Source organism: Hydra vulgaris, chromosome 09 (assembly GCF_038396675.1).
Source record: "Hydra vulgaris chromosome 09, alternate assembly HydraT2T_AEP".
NCBI classification, from domain to species: Eukaryota; Metazoa; Cnidaria; class Hydrozoa; order Anthoathecata; family Hydridae; genus Hydra; species Hydra vulgaris.
Window position 1 is genome coordinate 33,313,568 of NC_088928.1, and position 25,894 is coordinate 33,339,461.

The 25,894-nt window shown below is 27.6% G+C and overlaps 1 protein-coding gene across 1 annotated transcript; it reads left to right on the forward strand.

Annotated features, from left to right (window-relative positions):
* The first annotated feature begins 9,020 nt into the window (after positions 1 to 9,020).
* Positions 9,021 to 18,161, forward strand: LOC100199341 (dnaJ homolog subfamily C member 17). Its single transcript, XM_065805436.1, has 10 exons — positions 9,021 to 9,121; positions 12,296 to 12,365; positions 12,481 to 12,539; positions 13,086 to 13,173; positions 15,776 to 15,852; positions 16,242 to 16,358; positions 16,432 to 16,506; positions 16,620 to 16,697; positions 16,774 to 16,869; positions 17,564 to 18,161. The coding sequence occupies exons 1-10, from the start codon at positions 9,071 to 9,073 to the stop codon at positions 17,708 to 17,710; spliced, it is 858 nt and encodes a 285-aa protein (XP_065661508.1). The 5' UTR covers positions 9,021 to 9,070; the 3' UTR covers positions 17,711 to 18,161.
* Positions 18,162 to 25,894: the final 7,733 nt, after the last annotated feature.

Consider the following 25,894-nt stretch of genomic DNA (forward strand, 5'->3'; position numbering starts at 1 on the left):
AATTTCTTTTATAGCAAAAGATTAAATGTATTATTGGCGTAAAAGTCAAACTCTTACGTCAACGATACATTTAATCTTTTGTTACAATAAAATATAAATATTTAAAGATACTAAAGAGTTAAAAATCAATAAATATTAAAATGAGTTTATCAAGGTTGTTGGTAGGAATGTGAAAGTTATGTATGGAAATCTTTAAAAAACTGACAACTGACAAACTGTCACATCCACATGTTTAGTTCAGGACAAAAATAATGAAGGGCGTGTGTAGCACAACTCTTGCCTGAAAAATTTCAGTAAGTTGGTAACGCATATTTAGAGAATACAAAATTTAGAGATACAAAATTTACATTGAAGAAAAGAAAAAACAAGATGCAAAAAAACAATTTATGTGTATAATTGATGACAATGATTCTACATCTTCCAAAAATAGTGGATAAACAAAGATCCAGACAATAGGAGAGTGCTTTGAACATTGAATAACCAAGTGGCCAATGGAATTGTGTGAACATCAGCATTGTCAAGATTTTTCTTCACATCGACTACGTCAAGATAGCGTGATAGAAATGATAGTCAATACCAGCTGCCCACTGGCATTGCTAGACGAGCCGTCATTTGGAAAGATGATAAAAACATTTAAACCAAAATTTAAATTGCAAGGTAGTTAACAACTAAATTTGTAAAATATTGTATTTTAAATTCAATAATGCTTAACAATTTTTAAATGTTATAAACTAGCCTATAAGAGTGCATAGAAATTTCTAGTAGCCAAGTTTGTGATATTTTAGGGTTAGATGAATTTAAATTTTATATAGTGCAGTGCACCTAAAATAAATATACTATTATCAGTGCGTCAAAAAGACGAAATAACCCTAGAAACCTAAAATAAAAGTAATGCAAAACAACTTACAATTAGATGTAGCCAGTATTAGTAACCAAAATTATATAACCATTTTTACCAATAACCAATATTAGTAACCAAAAATTACCATGAAGTTATTATTTCACAGTTATTTTAACTTATTTTACGTTAACCATGATTTACATAAAATTACTGGATTTTATGGAAAAACACTGAAATTTAAAGCAAAGTTATGGTAAGTTCCAGCAAATTTACATTTACAATAATTTAATAAAAGTTACATATTTATTTCAACTTTAATTCACATATTTACCCATATTTATAGTAATTACAACACTAAATGCTATAATTTTAACTTTAATTTTTATATTGCAGGGTTGGCAATATTGAACAAGGCAATAAGCAGACATTTCATCTACAATCTGCATGACTAAAAGACTTGTTAATTTGTACATGCAAAGTAACAATTTGTCTCGATTGTTGGACAAAGAAGGGTCTCTCGGCATCATTCCTTGGAATATCTGCGTGTTTCTATGACACCACCATTGTTCAAGCATGACATGTTCTCCTAAATTTAACAGCACTCCAACATCTGCGCACGGGTGAGATGCTTGCAGAACGTTTAAAAAAATGTCTTGACCATTAGGGTATTAGAGAAGATCAAGTTATATTAATTGTGTTAGACGATGGATCTAATATGGTTAAAGCCATCAGACTATAACAGAAAGAGCACGCAGCCATAAAATCTGACAAGTCTGAATATGAAACAAATGAGGAAGACAACCATTCTCATTTTGACTCTGATTTATCCCTACCAGAACATATTCCATATTGTTAAATGCCCAGTATGGCTCACACGCTTTAGCTTTTTATAAAACCAATTTACAAATATTATAGTGCAACTATTTTAGAAACAAGACAAGTTGCATTGAAAATTAGAAAATTAAATGTGGAAATTGAGAAACATGTTAACAAGTGTAGGAAATCTGTGATCACTGACTGTACCACAGATAGAACAGTACATATAAGATGATCAACCGGCTGTTGAAAATAAAGTCACGGGTGAATGAAAATCTAACAGAAATAGGTATATATTATTATTTATGTTATTAGTGCATACATTTTTGGGGTTTTAAAGTTCAGAAAATTGTCTTATTTAAACTAAGAAAATAATTTTTTTTTATATAAACTAAGAAAATAAAAGCAATAAATTGAAAGAAGTTCTTTAGTTATTATCATTGAAAAACAAGGTAGGATATATAGTAAAGGCTATATACTGTCTTTCAAATCATATCACAAAAGTGTGGGAAAAGGGAGATGGGAAAAACGATGACAATTATCAGTTATTATAATTGATATTAGTAAACTTTAATTTCAGATGGTTTTCTTAAATTTAGGAATTGACACATTCAAATCAAGTGAATGGGTTTGGCTTCAAAAACCTTTCCTTGCTTTTAGAACCCTTTGCAGTACAAACAGATATACTTCAAACAGATGCCAAAGCCCTTTCACAGGTTCTACCATCTATACTCAACTTGGAATGCCATCTGCAAGAACATCCTACAAACAAGACTTTGACAGTGAATCTTTTTGGAGATCTATGTCAAAGGTTTAAATCAATTCTGCAGCCTGAGTTGGCTACGTTTAATCCACTTTCATCTGCTGCATGTTTGTTAGATCAAACCATTGCTGTCTTTATTCTTATGCCGGAAATGGGCACCTTACTCCATGCACCAAAGATGTATATAACAAGTGTTTATGGAGATGAGCCAGAATTACAAGCAACTGCTGAGTCAAATAGATCTGAATGTGAATCTGCTGCCATGAAGTGCTTTAAATTCTTGTCAAATAAAATTCTTTCAAGTAAAGGAATTGTTAATAACCAAGACAATATCACTGTTTCAGGTCAGTTGTCAAGATATTTGGCAGACATCAAGTGTAATGACACCCTGCCAGTTAATGGCTTGCTCTTTTAGAAACAAAACAAAAGCAAGTATAGTAAGATTGCGATGTTGGCTGAAAATTTGTTGTCCACCCCAGTATCACAGGCGATTTTGGAAAGAATTTTTTCACTGTGGAATTTTAACTATTGAGCGTTGTAATCGAATGAAAACATCATTAGAGATTTTTTATAAAACTAAATAAGAATATGTGATTGAAATTCAAGCATATATTTTCTTACAGTTTCAAAAAAATCTAATCTCAATTCAATTGAATTGTTAAATGTTTTACAGTTATTATTTGCTTATTTATATTATTATTTTGTTATTTATATTTATATTGTATTATATTATATTAAGAAATTACTTTAATATTGTTGTCTTCAGACTTTGATAATGATACTTAATGAATTTATATCCTGTTAAAAATATTAAATGAATTAGGAACTGAAATAAGAAGTAGAGTTGTTGAAATCATAAGAACTGAACAGAAATTAATTTTTAGAGAACTGATTAAAACTCAAATAGGAATTATTTTAATTGTAAAATTAGAATTAGAAATTAAATCAATGCGACAAGAACTAAATAGAAACTGAAATAAAAATTATATTTCAAACTTAAATATGAAGATGATTTGATGATTGAGCCGAAGTTAATCTTACAAAAAAATATCTTGAAAATCACCAAAAAAAAAGACCTTTCATTTTAGGACATACTAAAACAAAATAAGCATTGCGTTTAAAGTAGAATTTTCAAATACATTAGTTGCAAGTTTTGGTGATAGCATAGAGTGTAGATGGTTAGGAAAAAAAATTTAGCTAGAAGTTGATTGGGTGCACTAACGGGTGATGCGGAAGTTATCGGACAAAATAAAAATGTCAATAGCTTATTTATAAATAAAAAAACAAACTACTATTATATATTTTTTTTAAATAAAGCATTTATCTTTTAATAAAAATATATTATTTTTTATATGAAAAAACACCACCATCTGCAATTGATCTCAATTTTGCTCTGACGCCTTTCATATGCGACTGTAAAAAGTTTAAATCAATTTCTTGTAGTTTTAGTTTAATGCGATCAATCAAAACTTGCTCTGATAAAGCTTTCCAATCTCCCTCGTAAACCTTCTGTGCCAAATGTCCCAAAAATTTTCAATTGGTCGTGCTTGAGGCACATTTGGGGGATTGGATTCTTTATCAACGTAATAGACATATTGGTCCACCCAATTTAGAGAATCTTTAAAATAATGAGAACTTGCTAAATCTGGCCAAAATAAATAGTTAAAGTCTCCATGATACTTGTGAATAAATGGAAAAAGTCGTTTTTCTAAACATTCATTAATATAGATTGATGAATTGATCGCTACAGCTTTGAAAGTGCGAAACAATCCACGTTAATAATTTTTTTGGAAATTTTTTTTTTCCTATAAACGAACACTTTCTGGGCATGTCTTTTTGTTGTTTGTGTAGTATCCCGAATTTTCAGGCATGTTGTCCCTTGCAAAACAAAAGTGTTTTTCGTCATCGATGACTAGAAGCAATTTTGTGTTATAGAGTTGTTTAACTAGTTTCCTGCTTCTTTTCTTTGCCTTTATTTGTTGTTCTATAGTGTATTTTGGAGTCTTTTCACGTTTTCTATATTTAATATTCATTTTTTTTAACTGACGACCAATTGTCGATTGATTTACACCGAATTTAATACCTATTTTTCTCTGACTGACCCCTTTTCGATTGTTGACAAGTCTCATTAATTCGGCTTTCTTTTCTCTAGTCCAGCATGTCGGATGACCAGGGTGCTTTCTATCAGAAAACGATTGAACAGTTTCAAGTCTTTTTAGGTTATCATATATTGTACTTCGAGCAAATCCTTCCTTTTCAAAATGATTTACGATTTTTTTTTTATATATATTAGGTTTATTTACAAAAAACATTTTTAGTCGCTTTCGAAAAGATTCTCGTTCAGCTGCATTTAACCTCATTTTAAATAATTGTGTTTCAAATAATAAAGTTTATATTTTATAGAACGTTTATGCCTACGCATAAAACCACAAAAACTAATTATTATGCTTAAATAATGAAATTAGGATTTGTCTGAAACAGTGTCTCAAAAAATTATCCGATCAAACACTTTTTTAAATATTTTTCCTAAAAAAAGTGCTGTATTTTCGTAAATTTAGACTTTTTTGGTAAACTCAAGATTAATAAAAATAAAAGAACATGTTTTTAAATAGATTTTCTTTATTTCAATGTAAAATATGAATCACAAAGTTTTCAGTCTTTAAATAAATGAACTTAGGTCGTTTTTTTATTGTCAAAAAAATATTCGACCAAACGCATTATTTGTTCCATAATAAATTATTATATAACAAAACAATTATTTTAATACTTTGTTGGGCCTCCCTTTGCTTGAATTACAGCTTCTAGACGTCTAGGCATTGATTCGACTAAAGATTTTGTTTCTTCTGATTGAATCTTTTCCCAGGCTTCTTCAATTGCCACTTTGAGGTTTTCTTTTTTGGAAAATGACCAATCTCCAATTTTTCGGTCTACAATTTCCCACAAATGTTCAATGGGATTAAGGTCCGGTGATTGTGCAGGCCATTCCAAGACCTCAACATTATTTTCAGCAAACTACTCCTTTGTTTTAGTGGCACAATGCTTGGGATCGTTATCTTGCTGAAATGTAAAATCAGATCCTAGTCGAAGTTTTCGAGCAGATGACTATAAATTTTGCTTTAATATGTTTCTGTATTGCACCTGATCTATTATAGTATCAATAAATTGGAGTTTTCCAACAGCCTTCCAAGCCATTGAACCCCATACCATCACGTTACCGCCACCATACTTGACAGTTCCTATCACGCAGCTTAATTTGTAGGCTTCTCCGGCTTTTCTCCAAACTTTTTGGGCTCCATCAGATGACTTTAAGTTGAATTTTGATTCGTCGCTCCACAGGATCTTTTTCCAGAAACTTAACGGCATGTTTTTGAACTTCTTAGCAAACTCCAATCTTCTTTTCATGTGTTTCTTACTCAAATATGGTTTATTACGCACAAGTGGTCCTTGAAATCCCTGGTCTCGGATACGATTTCTGATTGTCTGATGGGATAATTTGATTCCATAATTCTCTTCAGCTTGCTCAGCCAGTTTTCGAGCAGAAATGAAGCGATTTTTCTTGACTTGTATAATTAAGTTTCTATCAAAACTCTTAGAAGTCTTTTTTTTTTGCGACCCTGGCCTTCTTTTGTGGCTGTTGTTCCGATCAAATTATACTTCTTCATTATGTCGGATACTGTATTATGAGGAATTCCAGTCTCTTGCTGCACCTGACGATAGGTTTTACCCTGATTGACTAGATCGACAGCTAAATTTCTCTGAGAAACAGTCCAGTGACGTTTACCTCCAACCATTTTACTTAAAAAAACATTAAACCTTTTTTTTTATACAAAACTTTTTTTTTACTACAAAAAAAGTTTTTTGTTATCAATTTCATTAATTGTATAAAAATTTGCTAAAATATTTCAACAAATTTCACATAAAATTAATTAAACTTACATAAATATGGCTTGGTCGGATAATTTTTTTACAAGCTTATTCAGTACTAAGTTTCTTTTAGGTCAAATAATAAACCAACTGAAGCATGAATCAAATATAATGAACGCTTAATAATATACTATTCCCAATAGAATTAAAATGACAGACAAAATAAGTATCGCTATTCATTGTTTTTAGTATAATTTAGAGCGTAAAAATTTTTTATTGGGAAAAACTTTTTTGGTCGGATAATTTTTTAAGACACTGTAACTTCCGCATCACCCGTTACATTGACTATAGATTTTGGTTTGCGTATGTTAATAAAAAAAAAAAACCTTACTAATTTTTCTGTTCTTTTTTTTTTTAAGTGAATTCCCTGTTAATGCAAAATTTCAACTCAAAGTTTACTTAGGTTTGTGTGATGGTGAACCAGGTATTATAAAACCAAAAAACAATTTTGTGAAGTATTAGAAATTATAACAGATTTTTTTCTGAGCAATGTGGGAATACATTTTTAATTATAATTTGTGAATTACTACTAATTCCGAAATTTTTTTTATGTCTGTTCAATATTTATATATTCTTCTAAAGTTGTTATGTGTAAAAAGTATAAGCATAAAAATATTTTTATGATTTAAATTGAAAGTATCAAAGTTGAATAAAAATAAAAAAATTATAAAATAGAGTTGTTAAGTTAAAACAATCTTCTTGTTTTTTTTTTTCACTTCCAACAAGACTGCTAGCAATCACTATTAGAGTTAGAAGTTACTGAAAGCGAAAGGTTAAAGTTTAGACAAATAAGAATTTTTGGAGAACTTAGGAACAGTCACAATAAAAGGATGAGACAAAGGGTAGATGAATCATCAAGTACATTACCATTCATAATTATAACAAGATCTAGATTGTTGCGATATGTAGTAGAACAAGAAGATCGAAATCCATATTTGTTAGAAGCTATAGTGATACAAATATCAAGTAATGGATCAACCTGTTTACTAGCTATATCAAGTAAGATGTGATTGGTCGAATCAAGAGATAAGATTGATGAAAAGTTCTCAGCAAACAATTTAGCTATGTCTTTAAGTGAGGTAAAAAAATCTGAACCATGCAAGACAGGAGGAATAACAGATTTGCACTTATTATAGACACTTGAAGTCTCTCCAGAAGTCCCTGAGGCCTAATTTTTGAACCATTGGAAATTGCAGCAGCACTACAGGAGGAAAATCATGGAGAAGAGTGAGGCTTGAGAGAATAAAAGATTCCCAGTCAGTTTTAAAGTAGTTTTAAGAGGTACAATGATAGGGGGATTCTGATGATGACGAAGAATGAAATAATAGTTTTAAAGAAATCAAACCATGGTCAGAAGCACCTAGGGGTGAATTTAGAGAAACTGAGCACTGACTAAAATTAGAAAAAATACATAAGTGGAGTAGAGAAGGTAAATGATTCGAATTATCTGGAAAGTGACTTAGAAAATTGACTATTTGTGTTAGAGATTAAGAAAGGCATTAGTTGGTGTCCTTTAACACTTACAGAGTCACTGATACTAGAACAAAGCCATTCAGTACAATTAGTATATAAGTCACCAACAACAACCATATTGCCTGAAGGATAAAGAGAAAGGTCTCGTTCAATTTGGTCAGAAATAACATCGAAAAGAGTGCTATCTTGAGATGAAGGAGAGTGATATAGAACAAAGAGAAAGGCGATAGAGTGATGTGGTGCTAAAGAAAAGCACAAAAAAAAGAATAATCTGGATTCAAACCTAGTTTCTCGACAAATGGGTGAATTTTTACAAATGTAAATGCCTAGACCAAGCATGTGACTATTTGAGTCTTTATGAATTAAAAGAAGATAACCATCAACACTAAGATCACAAGATGAGACAGCTGAACTAGTCTCACAAAGAGCAAGTCGGTCTGAAGAACTTTCCAAGAGATAAGACTCAACAAAAAAAGTATTGCTTCAAAGATCACAAATATTAGTGAATGATAGATTTAGAGAACTTGACGATGACGATGGTTTTTTGTGTTTTACAGTTTTTGATACTTAAGTCATTTTTTAAAATTAGTTAAAGAACTTGACTCAAGCGCAGGTAGTACTCAGTACAATATCTAATAGTCCAAGCAATTGCCTCATTACTATTAATGAAACCTAAGCCGTAACAAAGGGCTCCAAATGTGACCTCAACAATGCCCACCAAAAGTACGAACAGAGACACTATCCATGTGCAACATGGCACTGTTAGTTCTCTGATATTTTACTACTGTTGATGAAATCAGCCTCTCTGAGAACTACCACAGAGTTCTGGAAACCTAACTACCAGCCAACCTTTGAATTATAAAACTGAGTTTTAGAGCTATACCCTCAGTTTTAGAGCTGTACGTCTTTCTATCTGTTTACCCCTTAAGTCTTTGCCCATGAAGCCTTCTACTCGACAGCATGCATTTAATTTCTGCCCAAGATGAGTAAAATTGTTAATGAATAAAACAAAATTGAGATTTATAAAATCAGACTTATTTTTAAAATATTATTTTCTTCAAAACGAAATTTAGTCCATTATTGTTTAGAGACTATTATATATGTGTGTATATATATATATATATATATATATATATATATATATATATATATATATATATATATATATATATATATATATATATATATATATATATATATATACATATGTTCATAGATTTTTTAGTGACTAAATAAAGTTTAATTGAATTAAAATGAACTATTATGAATTACTTGGAGTTACTTTTGAAAGTACAGAAAATGAGGTAAGTTATTTATTAAGTTTTATTTTTTTTTAATTTTTCTTTAATTTTAAGTTAATATAATTTAATCTAAAATTATTTTTAAGTTTTTTAAAGTTTTAATTTTTTTCATGTCTTAATCATAATAAGTATTATAATAATTAGTGAGCATAGGTTATAATTATAATAATTAATGAGCATTGGTTATAATTATAATAATTAGTGAGCATTGCTTATAGGTTTAGAAAATTGTTGTTCTAAAAAAACATTCTTAGTTCACACTAGTTTATCACTCTAAGGGTGATTTCTATAAAACTTTTGAAAGTAGCATAGTCATGTAATTACTTTGAAATTGTAAATTTTAAAAGTTAACATAGTTACACTGTTTTTAAAAGTCATTCTAATCAAAGTTCTACAAGCATAAAGTAAAGTTTGTATTTATTTAAGATTAAAATATTTTGATAATTACTAAAAATCAGCTTTATCAATTTATTTAATGTAAATGTCTAAAATGTTTACTAATTTAATTATTTTACAAAACTAGTTGTATCACTAATGAATGATACCTAAATAAAATAAATCTCACTATTGTTATATATACTTATATTTCGCAATACTATTAAGTAAATTGTTTAACAATATTATTGATGTTCCATTTAAAATATTTAAGGAAGAATTAGATAAAATAAATGTTTTATAAGTACCAGACTTTTATTGTATGTAGAGAAAGCTAAATTTGTCCTATTCCATAAACCTAGTGAAGCCTTATCCTTTGAAATTATTAAATCTTTTATTCAAAAAGATAACATTTAAAAGGGAATTTACCACGAACTTCCTTGGAGTAATTTAAAAGGGAATTGATCTCAAACTTCTTAAGAGTAATTTAAAAGGGATTTGACTATAAACTTCTTAGGAGTTATTTAAAAGGGAATTGACCACACCTCCTAGGATTAATTTTAGATGAAAAATTGTCAGATAGATCAAAAGATCTCAAAGTATATTTCCATGTTATGCAGACCTTTTTTAATAATGCCTTTGTAGGAAAACTATATTTTTTGTTTAATCAATCTAAATCGAACTAAACCAAAATTTCTAGTAAACTAAAACATGCTTGCAGGACATTATTTGGGGCAAACATAAATGCGTATTGGAAATCTCTTTAGTTGAGTTAAGAGCTTTAAATATTTAGAGGCCTAATATTCCCCAAATATTCCCCAAATGATACAGTTTATGTTTAAAGTAAAATGTCATCTCCAGTAACATTTTAATCTAACTTTATTGAAATTTCTCATAAATATTCTATCAAATTTTTTGAAAACTATGTTGTCATAATCCATCTTTTTAGTTTTCTTGCATATAGTCTACTTAAATACGTGACTGAACTTGCTGCTTATATTCCAATAATTAGTAGTTAGTAATAATTAGTAGTTAGTAATAATTAGTAATTAGACCAGTTTCTAGTTTTTATTTGCGGTGATTTTCAAAAGAGTTATAGCTGTAGTTATTCGAACCAAATTTTTATTTGTCTTATAAAATGCCACAAAAGTAGTGTTATTGCTTGCAGAAGCGGTTATAAAAACCAACTAAATTCTTTGAAAAATGTATTGATCATTTTTAAGAAAAATTTATCAAATGATGCAAACAAAATACACTAGACTTAACAAAGAATCTTATTCTAAAAAGTACAGTTTATAGCTTTAAGATTCCTGCAAAAAGATCTTTTTTCTCATTCAAGACTAGATAAAACAGCGGTTTTCAAAAAACAAGATATAATATTTTCTATAATATTTAATGATTTGACAGAACAATTTTTCCTTAAAATTTTTAATTTAAGAAAATATATGGTGGTGTTATTTATTATCATGTTATTATTGAAAATATAAAATCATCAACAAACATTGAAAAGCATCAGTTTTGATGCCAATCTGTTTGTAAAATTATACCATAAAGGAAATTTGATACCTCTTCCCTAAAGATTTCATATCTCTTCCCCAAAGATTTGATACCTCTTCCCTAAAGATTTCATACCTCTTTCCCAATGATTTTGTCAAAATAATACTCTCACAAGTTAGAGCATGTTGGGAAACTTAATATCTTATGAGAAATAGGGTTGAAGGAAAAAAAAATTAATCTTTTTATGTATTATGACTTTATATTTTTATGTATTATGAATCGCATAGCAGAAAGTTATATAGTAATGAATTTATACACTTTCTACGATATACCTCTAGATGAGCCTACAACTCGTTATTAGATGAATTTTCTTTTCCTTCATTTTTATATTTAAAACCATTAACTTAAGTGGAATCAAACCAATTAAAAAATTAAAATAATTTTTAATGAAAGAAAAAATAAGATAAAATGTACTTGCAAAAAAGTGTTCAATACCATGGTGGTGGTGGTGGTGGTGTGGTGGTGTTCAATACCGTGGTCGTGGTGGTGGTGGTGGTAAATTTGTTGGAAAAGATGAGAACAAAGAGTTTTTACTCAGGAGTTGTTGTTTTTATTCAGGAGTTGTTGTTTTTGGAAGATATTAAACATTGAAACCAGTATTTCTAGAAATTCGTTGATGACTGAAATTGAAAAATGTCTAACAAATCTATTTGATATTAATTCTAAAATTGGTGCTATCATCACAGTAAACCATTCATCCGATACATTTGCATTTAAAACTAATTTAAAAGTACAACTCCATAGGCAACTATCTTCTTTATTAGGTACAAAATAAAATCTACACATTTGATAGTGTACATGTTTTTAAAAATATAAGAAATAGTCAATTACATTCAAAGAAGTTTATTTTTCTAACATTCAAATTTAATAAATTTGAGATTTCAAATCTCTACATAATACATTGCTTTTGTACTGCTTTTATGCATCAAAGAGAAAGTTTGATATACACCAAGTTGTAGTAAAATTTTTTATAAAATTTTTCAAGTTTGTGCAACATGGTAAAAACTAAAAAAAGTTTTATAAATTTTGTCAAAAGAAGTTTTATAGGATATTATCTCTAGTAGTGTTATGAGCATTTAATTTAAACCCACCCTTAACAAATCTAACCTGGTTCTAGGGGAACCCCCTTTAACATTCCTATGTATTGTCAGTTAACTTATTATTAAACAATAACAAATAAATTACTTTAAGAAATTATTTTTTTTTGTCAGATTTTTATCTGACAGCATTGATTTATGTTTTTAGATTTTAAAAGCCTATAGAAAAAAAGCATTGCTATGTCATCCTGACAAAAATCCAGATAATCCAAAAGCAGGTAGGAATTCTAGTATCAATATACTAGAAAAAGCTATGGGTATCAAGGTTGCAGTATCTCAGATGAAATTTAAAAAAAAAAGTTATATTCATGTCATAATTAAATTATTTTTTAGCTGAATTGTTTATTGAAATTGCTGAAGCATTGAAGATTTTGACAGATCCTAAAGCACGAGTAAGCAATGTTTTTATTTGAAGAACATCATATTTAATATGAGTTTTAGTAACTATGTTTAATGAAATTAAGGTGGTGGTGGCTTATTCTTTGAACCATGTCAGATCCGAATGAGGTTAACTTTAATAAACACTTTTTTATCAAGATAAATGGTTTGTAAAGATTTAAATGAATTTTTTCGATATGTTATTTCAGTATTGTTTGAATTGTCTTCAGCTGTTTTCTCAGTCATTTGTAACTCTATTGATCCAAGAGATTTATGATTGTAGAGGTTTTAGGCAGTAAAATCAGAGATTTTTGGTGGTGTCATAAAAAATAATAGCTCCATTTCTTTACCTAGTATAAACGATATCAAACTAATTTTTTATTTATTTATCTTTTTGCATAAGGGTTCATTAAAAAATGCTTCATTTTTTAAATTTTTTTATCTTGCTCTAAATTTCTGCATTTAACAAAATTTTATAAACAAAAATTTTGTGAAAACTTTTATTTAGGAAGCTCTTAACAAACTTTTATTTAGGAAGCTCTTAACAAACTTTCATTTAGGAAGCTCTTAACAAAGTCATAAAAGCAAAAGAAGCAGCAAAGCTTAGAACAAAAGCTTATGATGCAAAGAGAAAAAAGTTTAAAGAGGGTTAGTGTGTATATATATATATATATATATATATATATATATATATATATATATATATATATATATATATATATATATGTATATATATATATATTATATATATATATATACATATTATATGTATATATATAAAATAACTTTTAGCTTCATCATTCTTCAGATCAACAGCTTTCGAAAAAAATTGCTGAAAGTTATTTAAAGATTTCAATAAAACAATTTTTAATAAAGTTATTGCTAGTGTATCTTAAGTTAAAATTGAAATACGTTATATATATATATATATATGTTTATACCATATATATATATATATATATAAATGGAATAGGCGTATAATTTTAAAACTGAATAATTGCTCTCACTCCCATTTTGCAATTTTCATGTAATGTAAGTTATAAAATACACAATAAAGTTTGTTTTTTTCAAAAGTTTCATAATTTAGCTTAAATGTTTTATTAATTTGTGTGTTTTGATATTAAATCTTCTGTTTTAAAACACATTTTAATTTCTGTTTTAAATTTTAATTTTGAATTTCTGTAATAAGTCAAAGTTTTGTCTAAAATTTTATTGTTTTTTTTTAAATGTTGTTAATATTTACATGATGAAGAAAATAATATTTGAAATTTGCTCTTACTGTTAGAGAAAAAACTGTTTTTGATTTAATTACTTTTATAAATTTTGATGAAAAACCTCAAAGAAAAAGAGTGATTATTTGTATAAACTAAAATGCGTTTCACTTGCAATTCTTTCATTTTAAAACTTAAAAAATAAGATAATCCATCTATTCCGTAGTTTACATCTATCCATTACCGATGTTGCTTTTAATCTGCAGATGAAATCTAACAATTGTTAATAAACATTTTTTTAAATATAAAACTAATATTTATATTTTAAGACAATTTAAATAATTGACACTAATGAAACTACTGGCTCTATTTAAAAATAATCTCTGTTAAAAATAATCGTATTTTAAATGAAATTTTTTTAGTAAGAAATAAAAACAGTTTTTCCAGGCTCCTAGTGTTGCATATCTAAATAAAACCAATTGCTTCTGGCCTTTTAAATTGACTAAAATTGCCTTGTATGCCATAAACACTAGAAACACGTGGGATTTAATATAAAGATATGCAATTAATTTCCCGCCCCTTCAGCCAATATATAATGCAAAATAGTCACTCATAATTTTACTGAACTTACTAATGATCTAATATGTGGCTAAGTTTTCAGATGCCACTAGCAATAAACTCATTTTCTGTAAGTTATCAACTCAAGGGTATTTTTTGTTGCAAAAATATGAGCTCATTTTGAAGGAAATCCTCCTTAATAATCACATGGTAATGTAAGTGATATAACGAATTAAATGCGTGGATGAATCAAGATGGTATCTGTTTAATTTCTTTAGTTCATCTCTAATAAAACTTTTAATAAGAATTAACAACATCTTGTAAATTTTTTATATATAAATGCGGAAGTGGTGTTGTGGTAGAGCGCTCGCTTTATAAGTAAGAGGTTCCAAGTTCGATCCCCACCACGTCCCTGGTAGCACAGCGCTCAACTTGTTTCTCCGTGTAGTGGCCTTGTTTCTTAAGGTTTGTGTTTCGGAGTTATAGAGTTGAAAGAGGGTTACAACCACAAGTAGCCTCCTCATCTGTAGTGGCCTTATCGGCCTTGGGGAGGTGAATTATCAACAAAACAAAAAAAAAAATGGAGTATATATATACATATATATATATATATATATATATATATATATATATATATATATATATATATATATATATATATATATATATATATATATATATATATATATACACATATATATAAATTAGTAAAAAGCACTCATCTAACTTTTATCTTCTACTTTAAGTTTCACCATTGCTGGATCATCAGGAAGAGTTACTAAATCTCAAAAAAAATTCAATTTATAGAAAAAAAGTTATAAATTATTATTAAAAAACTTTTAATTGCTATTTTTTTAATAATTTTTTATAATTTTTTTATAATAATTTATAACTTCCTAAAAAAAATATTTTTTTGAGATTTAGTAACTCTTCCTGATGATCCAGCAATGGTGAAACTTAAAGTAAAAGATAAAAGTTAGATAAGTGTTTTTTACTAATTTATTATTGCTCTGTTCTTTAAGAACATTGAGCACTCTATTTGTAAAATACACTAACATAATTTACATATATATATATATATATATATATATATATATATATATATATATATATATATATATATATATATATATATATATATATATAATATATATATATATATGTAAATTATGTTAGTGTAAAAACTTCAACAAACCAAAGATTTTCTTATTTAAATTGCTCAAATAAATAATAAATAATCAAAACAAGTATTAATAAAGTTGTACTAAAATAATTTTTTAAAGTTGCTCTTGTTGGTCTTGTAGAAAGTTTGTTTTCGATTTGATAACTATCATAAATGTTATGAAAAATCACTCAGTAAATCACTAGTTTTTTAAAATTTCCTTACAAGAAATCTTACAAGAAAATGAATTTTAGAATTATTCTTTAATTTGTATAAATCATCTTATAGATTGTTTGTATGGCTTTGTTTATAAATTTAGATTTGGAAAACAGAGAAAAAGCTGCACAAGAAGCCACCAGCAATGATACCTTAAATGCTGAAAGACTTGCTGCAGAGGTTTACTCTTTTATTTAAGGTTGATAAAGATTTAATACTGTTAATGTTAGTAATATGGTGGTTAGTGTTACTGTGATTAATGTTACTGTGGCTAATGTTACTGTGGTTATTGTAGCTTTAAGTTTCATTCCTATAGGTAAAAAATTTGTTATCACTGATTTTTTGAATAAATAAATTTTGAATTACAGAAACCACTAAATAGTTCTTTAGTAGCTTTGTCAAGTAGAAGCTAGCCTTTACTTAATACCTGTGTCGGTAATCCTCCTATCAACCTAACTTAAAGTATTACTCTTTTCCAATTTAAAACCAATCGCTCCTAATCCAAACCTTCCCCTCAGATTAAAGTTGTGTATCATGTGTGAAAAACATGTTTTGTTTCTATTTGTTAGATTAAAAGACTACGCTCTGAAGGATCTCGTTTGCTAAAAGAACAGCAACTGCTAGTTGAAAAGCAACTTAATGAAGATCGACTAAAAAAACATGCTGAAACTTCACCTAAACTAAAAGTGAATTGTAAAAGGGAATAATTTTTTGGTATCATTTTTGTAAACTTTTTTTATAAAATATTTTTATTTTTAGGTAACATGGGCTTGTTCAAATGACCATCAAAATGGTGGGTATAACGAAAGGGTTCTTAAACAATGTTTTGAAAAGGTTACATTTTTTAAGTTTGAAAACTTTCATAATCCTATGTTGGGAATATTTTGGGGTAGAAAATATATATAATTTAAATTCTTAAAAGTTACGACAACTTTTTAATAATTTAGTACGGACCAGTTACAGCAATTGTATTATCTAAGAAAAATGGTTTAGCAATTGTCGAATTTATGCATCATATTCATGCGGTAAATTGTTTCCTACGATTTTTAAGTTTAATTTGTTGTTTCATATTTGAATATATATTTTATATTTTTTTCGAAGAACATGGCTTTAGAGTTTGAAAAAGGGCTCGATGAAAATCCGTTCCAGTGCTCTTGGTTAGAAGGGGAAAATTTTGAAAAATCGCAAAAAAAACAGGTATGTCGATCTCTTATGCTACTTATATCAGTACGATACATGCGTGTGTGCATGCGTGTGCATGTGTGTGCGTGCGTGCGTGCAGATTAATCTATTTCGGGCGCCTTATGCAGAGATAAATTTAACTAATTTTTTATTTTATTTGATATTTAATAAAGCAACTAGATATTTTTAATTATTGACATAAAATTTAATCTAAAAATGTTATAATTTTTGCAACAACTAAATTGAATTCAATAAAAAAGTTTTGCTTGATCTGAAAAATCTTTCAAAGAATGTCGTTATATTCTTAATTCGAATGGAGTTATATTCTTAATTGAAAAGTTGTTTAGCTTTTTGTTTGCTGTTTTTAACCGAAAGTTACATCTTTATTCTTTGATAATATGCATTAATGTTGATTATGTTTTTTCAATATAAGTTATAATTAAATAACATTTTAAAAAATAAGTTAGAAGTAAATAATATTTTCATACAGAAAGTTAAATAACTTAACAAAAACTTATAGTTTGACAGTATCACGAGCGCTAAATGAAATACAGCAGTATAAATAATGCACATTCTGAAAGAATATGTTTATAACTTTTATATTATGATTTCAAAAAACAAACCTTTTGTTCGCCACTGTGTGTGCAATCCGCCACTGTGTGTGCAATGTATGTGCATAGTGAATGTAAATGTTATTAATTCTTATTAGGTTTCTTCATTACAAAGGATGACAGGTACAGCTAATCAATCAACAGACAATGATTTTGAAAGCATTGTACTTGCAAAAATGCGTCAAGCTGAAGAGAGAAAACGTCTTGCACAAAAAATAATGGAAGAAGATGCAGCTTCGCAATAGAACTTTTTGATCATGAAGATCATATATAATCCTCATGAGGATCATATATAATCCTTTTTTATAGTCGGAAAATTGGGATGACTTAGATATAACAATTGATTGTATTCGATAAAGAACCGTTACCATAATAAAGGTATACCGCACACAAAATAAAAATATTTTGTGTGCGGTATTTGAATGAAATCGAATTACATTTAGTTACTATCAAGCCAGTTTTTTGTACAAGGTTTTGTTTTATATATTTATAGTAATTTAATATGTTTATCTTACTATGAAAGTTTCATAAAACGAAAAAGTCTGTTGTTTAAACCAAGACATAAAGTGCGCACCTTAAAAATAAGATGTGCATCCTTTAAAATGAATTTTTGGAAACGTAAATCCTTATTTATTTTGGATTTTTTTATGTTTGTAAAAACGATAAAAAGCTTTAATAATTTTGAAAATGTTTTTCCATCGTCGTTGCCGTTTTATTTGTTGTTGAAAAAGTTTTTTTGTTCGGAACGAAAATCAGATATTTACCAGTAAACCGGTATTATAATCCCTAGTTTTAAATGACTTGAATCTATTATCTTTCATTATTCTCGTTTTGAAGAGAACTTTTTCTGTTGTTGTTTTACGTTCTGTTTTTTTCTCTAACTGTGAACTTTTGATTTTAGAAATCTTTCTGCTTAGTCGTAAATCTTGTATGCTTACCAACAGGTATAGCCTATCCTGTAGAGATGATGTTGCGCTCTAAATTAACTAAACTTTCCAAAACTATATTTCAGTATCAATCCTCTAAGAGACTTGGAAGAACAAATATGCAAATCAGCATGATTTCATAAAATTAATTCCGATGATGTATGTTTGTTCTAGGAGTTGTGAGCATTATCATTATAATGGTCTTTGAGGTCAGCTTCAGTATTAAAAATCATAAGTCTCACTGCAAAGAAACACCAGAGTTAAGACATCTATCTTTCCGTTTCTATAGATTTCTATTTGCTCTTAAAATCTCTGTTAAACCAGAAACGAATTCCAATCCTAAAAACAGAACGTTTTCCTCTACCACAATTAAAGTGTTGTCGTAACGTTATTCCATTATTGTTATATGAAGTTGAATGGATTGAACTATGACTGATTTTAACTTTTCAATTTCAACCACTTATAATTTTTAATCTTTAGAACCTCCATAAGACATTTTCTTTGATATCCTGTGCTGACATACAGTTATTCCTAGCGATAACATGCATAAATGTACCTCTTGGCAACAGCAATTTTGCAATCACATTGATCTTTTTGTGGCTCTTTGTACTTTTATATTAGAAAGAAAATACTTTTCATCTTAAAAATAAAAGAATAGCGTTTCGGTAACTGAGTTAGCTGAACAACACCATAAATTGAAAACAGTAAATAATTTATAAAGATGAGCTTCCACTCATCCGTTTTTCCACGGGAACGGGTTAGGGAAGGAAAAAACAATCATGTTAGTATGCTTAGTTTTGCTTCGGACAAACTGGATGACTTAATGCCGAACCAGCCTGTACAACGAATATGTTGAAATGAGATAATTGGACGCAAAGATTAAAAGTTCTTAACTAAAAAAACTAAAAGTAATTGCAATTCAGTGCGCATATAAGTATATTGGTGTTGGCAAAGAAACACTTTATAAATCATTTATTGATTTAAAATAATTTTTTTCAACTTTGTTGTATAGGCAGGTTTAGCGCTTAAACATTCAACTTAAATTTATACTACGCTTGCCCACGCAATTATTTTTCCCTTCCTTTCCGTTCCCGTATAAAAACGGATGAGTGTAAAGGCCAAAAACGAGGAAATAAAAAATCAAATTATTACATTATAAATTTCAAGAGTCTAAATCAAACTCTTCCGCCATTGAATCAAACTTTAATAATAATTATAATAAAAGTAATTTCATAATAAACCAGCATTACCATTTTTTTTATAAATCTGTTTCACACTTGGAACATCTTAAACACATAAAGTCTCTTGCATCCTGATCACCTTTTTGTATTACTATATGGTAAAGTTCTTTCTTTAGTTTACCAGCATCATTTTTATAAAATAAGCAATAGATATGCATTGACCTCTCTAACCAAAATAGGTTTTCTGCCTGTTTCTAAACTCAACAGAAAGTATTTTTTGTTTATTTTTCTATGTGTAAATTTGGTTTTTAACTTTTTTGTTGTTGCAAGTGTCGAAGAATATGCTTCAATCATTTAATTTTTGGACCGTTCTATGTGTTAATTTGGTTTTTAACTTTTTTGTTGTTGCAAGTGTCGAAGAATATGCTTCATCCAAGAATATAGAGATTCATTACTTTTGACATCATAATACCTAAGTTCTTCTTTCTCGTAGTTTTCATGTAGATTCTAAATTAGATTTTTAACTATCTCTAAACATTCTGCAAGTAACGTGTAGTCATGATATTTTTCTTGATGGGAAGTTTATTTAGTTTATATTGAAGTCATTTTCAATAAAATTACATCTAACGCAGCTGATACAGTTGATAAAGCAATTTTTGACTTTTCTATGCAATACAAATTGGGCGCAGTAATTAAGTATCGCTTTGCTTTTTCTAAACGTTTCTCTATGTTTTTTATTGTGTTTGAATCTGAGGAGGCTTCGGCAACATTTTTCATTACAGAAATAAATCAATTTATACCTTCCTATGTTGTATCATTTAGTTGAATGCTGCCAGTGAATGCTGTTAACTTGGTTTAAACTTCAGCACAATGAACCTGATAAAACAGATTGATTTATTGATTCATAGTAGCTTAGGTACGAGTTTATTGTGTGCAACTCTGGCTTTGTTAGTACAGCTATAGGTAAGTAGGTACTATCTACGCAAAAGCACAAAAGATAAACTTAGATTAAAATTGCTAACCGGTTACATTATTCAAAAAAAGGTAGCAAAAAGTGTATCTATTGATGTCCATCGGTTAAACTGATTTAGCTTGTCCCATAACCTATACCTTGAATAAGTCCTGATGTCAATATATAGTTTTGAAGTGTTTTGCAAGGTTGAAATTCATCTTTTGACGAGTTAACTTCTTGTTTCTTTTAAATTTAAGCTCATATTTATTGTCTTTGCTTTCTGGCTAAATCAATTTTGTACTTAAAAAAAGGCTTTTATTAATTTATTCACTTTTTATTAATTGTTTTTCAAGCATAAAAAAACAATCAAATGTTATTGAATTTTAAAGTCTTACTTGCTACATTAAAAAGTATTCATGAGATGTTTTAAAACAATTGTGGTGGTATTGCTAATAAATTTTTGCTAAGTTCATTTAATTGTACGCTGAACTTTTCATTAATGTTCAGGTTTTCGTTTTTATTTTTATGAAGTCAAAATTTTTTATTGAGACTTAAAATTGTGTCACATATTGTATATGAAACAACCCGAATAGCAAACAATATTGGCGCACTACTGTTTACAGTGTGTAAAGTATATAATTAAAATTGGCGCAATATTGTTTGCTAATCGGGAAAGGGCATTTGCAAGTAATACTAGGATTGGATTTAATACATCTTACATTTATACATCTAACAAATATATATATATATATATATATATATATATATATATATATATATATATATATATATATATATATATAGATATATATATATATATATATACATATATATATATATATATATATATATATATATATATATATATATATATATATATATATATATATATATATATATATATATATATATATATATATATATATATATATATATATATATATATATATAGGCTAGGATAATACTAAAGTAACTCAACAAGTTTTTAATGGAAGACGGAAACTGTTTATATAAATTGAATTTTAAAGTTCTAATTTTTTTTTTTAAGTACGTGCATAATATAATTTATATACGCATAATTTTTCAATGCTTATCTAAAACATTGCGAATAAAGTTTTGCTAATGGGTGGAACTCCACGGGTGGAACCAAGAAGTTTTCATAAATAAGAGATAGTACTATATAATAACTTTTACAATATTTTAAAAGTATTGCTGTAAAACTTTACAGTAACAAACAAGTCCATTGTTTATTTTTTTAAATATCTTTTTTAGGTGATTTTAATTATGTGATTAAATGATTAATTATGCGTTTAAATATGGGCGATTATTTTTAGATTTAATCTCATAATATAATTTTTTTTATATAAGTTGTTTATAGATTAGTTAATAAGATTTACAATTTCAATCGACGGGGTAATTAATCCAGTAAGAGTGTTTCAGTTAATAAATAATAACTTTTGTGAGCTATTTGTAAACCTTTTTGTTTGATAATAAAACAAACTTGTGCGTAATGTACAATTAAAGTTTATTTATAATTTTTAAAGTGCTTTTTAAATATAATTAAATTTATAAATAACGTTTATTTATAATTTTTAAAGTACTTTTTTCCGTTTTTTAAAGAATTGTTACATTTTTAAAGATTTGTTACATTTTTCACCTCTAAAGAAATAAAAGTATCAATTTTGTTTATTACAAAAAAATCAAGTCTAAAAGAAAAATCGTTTCTTTTAAGATGTCGTCCCACATTGAGATGGAATCAAAAAAAACCAAACTTCAATTGACTTTTGTTGGTATAGGAGAATTACTATGCTCAATTGCAGCAATTGGTTTTGGTTTTTGGGCGTTTTATAGAGACTACACCCGCTTTAAAACATCTAGTGGGATACATATATGGTCAGGAGCAGAGGTAACTTGACAAAAGTTATATTGGCGTCAGCAATCATAGTTAATATATGTGACTTGATTTTTTTTTTTTTACTTATAGGTTTTTGTTTGTGGCTTCTTTTGTTTAATGACAACGACAACCAAGAAAAAGCATCAGGTAGCAAGTTTGTTACTTTATCATTTCATAACACAATAGTAATATTTCATTTAGAATTTTTTTTTTGTTAACAATAAATAACTTAATGCGCAATCTATAAAATTATTTTAAATTTTTTTTCATTTAGATGATTGCTTCAATATTTATTCAGCTTTTAGGATATATTCTCAGTTTATCAGTTGTGGGGTATGCTTGCAAAGCCATATCTGTAGAAGATTTTTATTATAAAAAGATAGCTGTCTTCAATATTAGCTTGGTGTCTATTGCTACACTTTCTTTATTTCATTTTGCTTTTGGAATTTACTTTACTTCTAAAAAGTACATAAACTGTTTCAGAAGGGTTCGTATATTTATTTAGTTAATGTAAAATTTTTGATGACGTCATCAATCTCTAATTTATTTATATAGTTAATAATAGGACGTCATTTATTCATTCAGGTCAGCATGACGTCACGTTTCAGCATAGTTCTTAGCGATACAACAGTGAACCATGATGCAATGGTTATTTACGATTATTTTAATAACACTAATATAACAAGATTTTATTTGTTTAGTGGCGAGTCATACTTAAATCCTCCACCTCTTGATGGAGCACCACCTCCTTATATAGCGGAACTATCTTCAAATGAATCAGTATTTAACTTAAACATTAGTAGAGCGCAAAACAATACTAACAATTGCGACTATGAAGGATAATTATATTTGTTAAAAAAATTAGGAAATGGTTTTTATTTACTTGTAAATATTATTATTGTAATTTTAGATTATTTAAAGAGATTGAAAACATTTAGAATTTTAATAATTTTTATAATTAAAGGTTTCATTTATTCATTTGTTGTTCCTCTTGATTTATTTAACTTAACACCTTGCACCATCTTAACCTAGTACTTTGTGAAGTTTTTAATTTTTACTTACTTTTTAGGAAAAGCAAACTTTATTGAGCTTATTTTTTACTTTTTTAAATTTTTATTCAAGCAGAACCTGTATTTATAGTTTGTGTAAGTTATGTATGTTGCCCACTATTATCAAGTTTTTCAAATATGTCAGTAGAGCTTAAGTCACGAGCATTTTCAATACAAATCGTAATGAACATTTTTTCTTCAAAAATATAAAAAATTTTTAAAAAGTATTGTTTCTTAATTATATGCAAAAACTTACTAAAGCTTAATAATCTTCAACTATTTTTAAAAACTTACTATAGATCTTTATAAAATTATACATTACTCTAATAATAGCCTTACTTTACCCTAGTAATACCCTTATTTGAACCGTAGTAGTACTCTTATTTGAACCCTAGTAATACCTTTATTTGAACCCTAGTAATAACTGAGCCTAATAACATTTTATAATTGTCAAAGCATGGCTAGTTTTCATTAATCTTATATTACATAAAAAAATATGTATATTTCCATATGGAAAACTGAAATACTTATCAAGTAATTATATTTTTGATTATTTAAAATAACTTTTGAATAAAAGCAATTACTGGAATACTTATAGTTTCTTCTTAAAATAGATTCTTCTAAAATGATTTTTACAAAGGTTAAGTTTACAAAGATAAACAATTATTTAAAACAAATAAAAAGAAAGCTCTCAATATTCTAATATTTCAACAATATCAGTACATCTTTTATTCAGCTTACAAAAAAGATTTATGCGAATTTCAATTATTTACGCCTTATTTTAAGGTAGTGGTAGGAAAACGTTTATGTGTGGTGCTTCTATTAAAAAACACATACAAATATAGATAACTAATTGATTTCTATGGGGTATTTATATATGGTTGATAATTTTGTATTGACTTTTTTAATATTAAAAACCTAATCGTTGTTCTCTCATTAAAATATTGCCTTAGAAATGCTCGCATAGTTTGCAAACTGTTTAGTTTTTTATTTCCATTTTCTTTGCCCCTGCCAAATTTCAGCGGAAAAATAATTGGTTGCAAATTAGTTAAAAAGTACTTTTCTTGAGTTGCAACCCAAGAAAAGTTCTATTAATTTAAAAAATATCACTTTTTAATCTGTATATAGATTTAATGTTTATTTCAAAGTTTTTTTTGTTTATTATACCTTTTTTTTACCTTTAGCTTTGTCTACATCTGCTACGGTTGGTAAGTTTAAAAACTATTACTTTTTTAATCTGCGTGTATATTTAAAAACGTATGTATATTTAATTTTTCATTTTGAAGTTTTTTTCGATGATTATATCGTTTTATTTTTATTTTTGGGTTTAGTAAATAAATATAACAAGTTTTGTGGCTTTAAACTAAAAAAAATTTTTAATAGACGTCTGTGGTTTAACTTTACGTTATATCTATCGTCAAAAATTGAGGAAGCTTCAAATATTTAAAATATTGTTTCTAAACCTTTTCTAGGTTGGGTGAGGGAGCAAGGAGACGACAGACAATCCTACGCTTAAGTCAGTTTTTACATTATTATTAAAAATAATTTTTACTCGTCAACAATACATTTTATTATTTTAAAAAAAGATTAAAGCATTTACATTTTCAATTTAAAAAAATGAGGAGGGGAGAGGGGGGCAGGGAGGTTCTTCCTCTCCTATAAAGTTAGTGTGCACATTACTAGCATATGTTGTACTTTAAATTTATGTTGATATAAATTTTATTGAAAAGGCTTGTAAAACAAAAACATTGTAAAATGTTTATAAGAATTACATTAAGTACCAGGGTGTTAAACCATCACAACCACATCCACATCTAATTCTAAAATGCACCTTCTCATGTTTGTCAAAAATATTTATGAAAAAAAAACTTGTATGTTCTTAAGGTTAAGTTTTTGGTACCCCTTTGACCCCCAAGATACGCCCTGTATCCAAAGACCAACACAAGCTTTCCAGAAAACACATCATAGTTTTATTAAATATTTTTGAACTTGGTTACTTCGTAGATAAACAGTTACTTCGTAGATAAAATTGCTTGTTTAAGTTTGCAGTGTAAATGTAGTTGATCTAGACAACATCTTAGCCCAACACCATTAGCAAAATGCAGATGGGGGAGGAGGATTGAGGGGTAGGAGGGTCGAAATAAAAGCTCACGTACTTTATGGACAGCCCTTACTATATTATACTAATTCAGGTCATTGACAGGTTTCAAATTTCATCAAATAATCTTTAAGTGCTCAAAAGTTAAGACTTTTATTTGTTTACAGTTACGGACTTAATTTTAGACTCACAGTGATAAAATTAAAATTTTCATTATGAAAGTGTGAAAATAGCATAATAAGTATGATGCATGCATAAATAACTTGATGAATAAATTTGTTTCATGGAATTAAATATATCTGATGATATAATATGCAAAAATAGCATCT

Excerpts from the sequence above, each read along its gene's own strand:
- LOC100199341 (XM_065805436.1), top strand. The coding sequence starts at position 9,071 with ATGAACTATTATGAATTACTTGGAGTTACTTTTGAAAGTACAGAAAAT. Across the intron at positions 9,122-12,295 it reads TTGAAAGTACAGAAAATGAG|ATTTTAAAAGCCTATAGAAA; the intron begins GTAAGTTATTTA and ends TTATGTTTTTAG. Across the intron at positions 16,507-16,619 it reads TTAAACAATGTTTTGAAAAG|TACGGACCAGTTACAGCAAT; the intron begins GTTACATTTTTT and ends TTAATAATTTAG.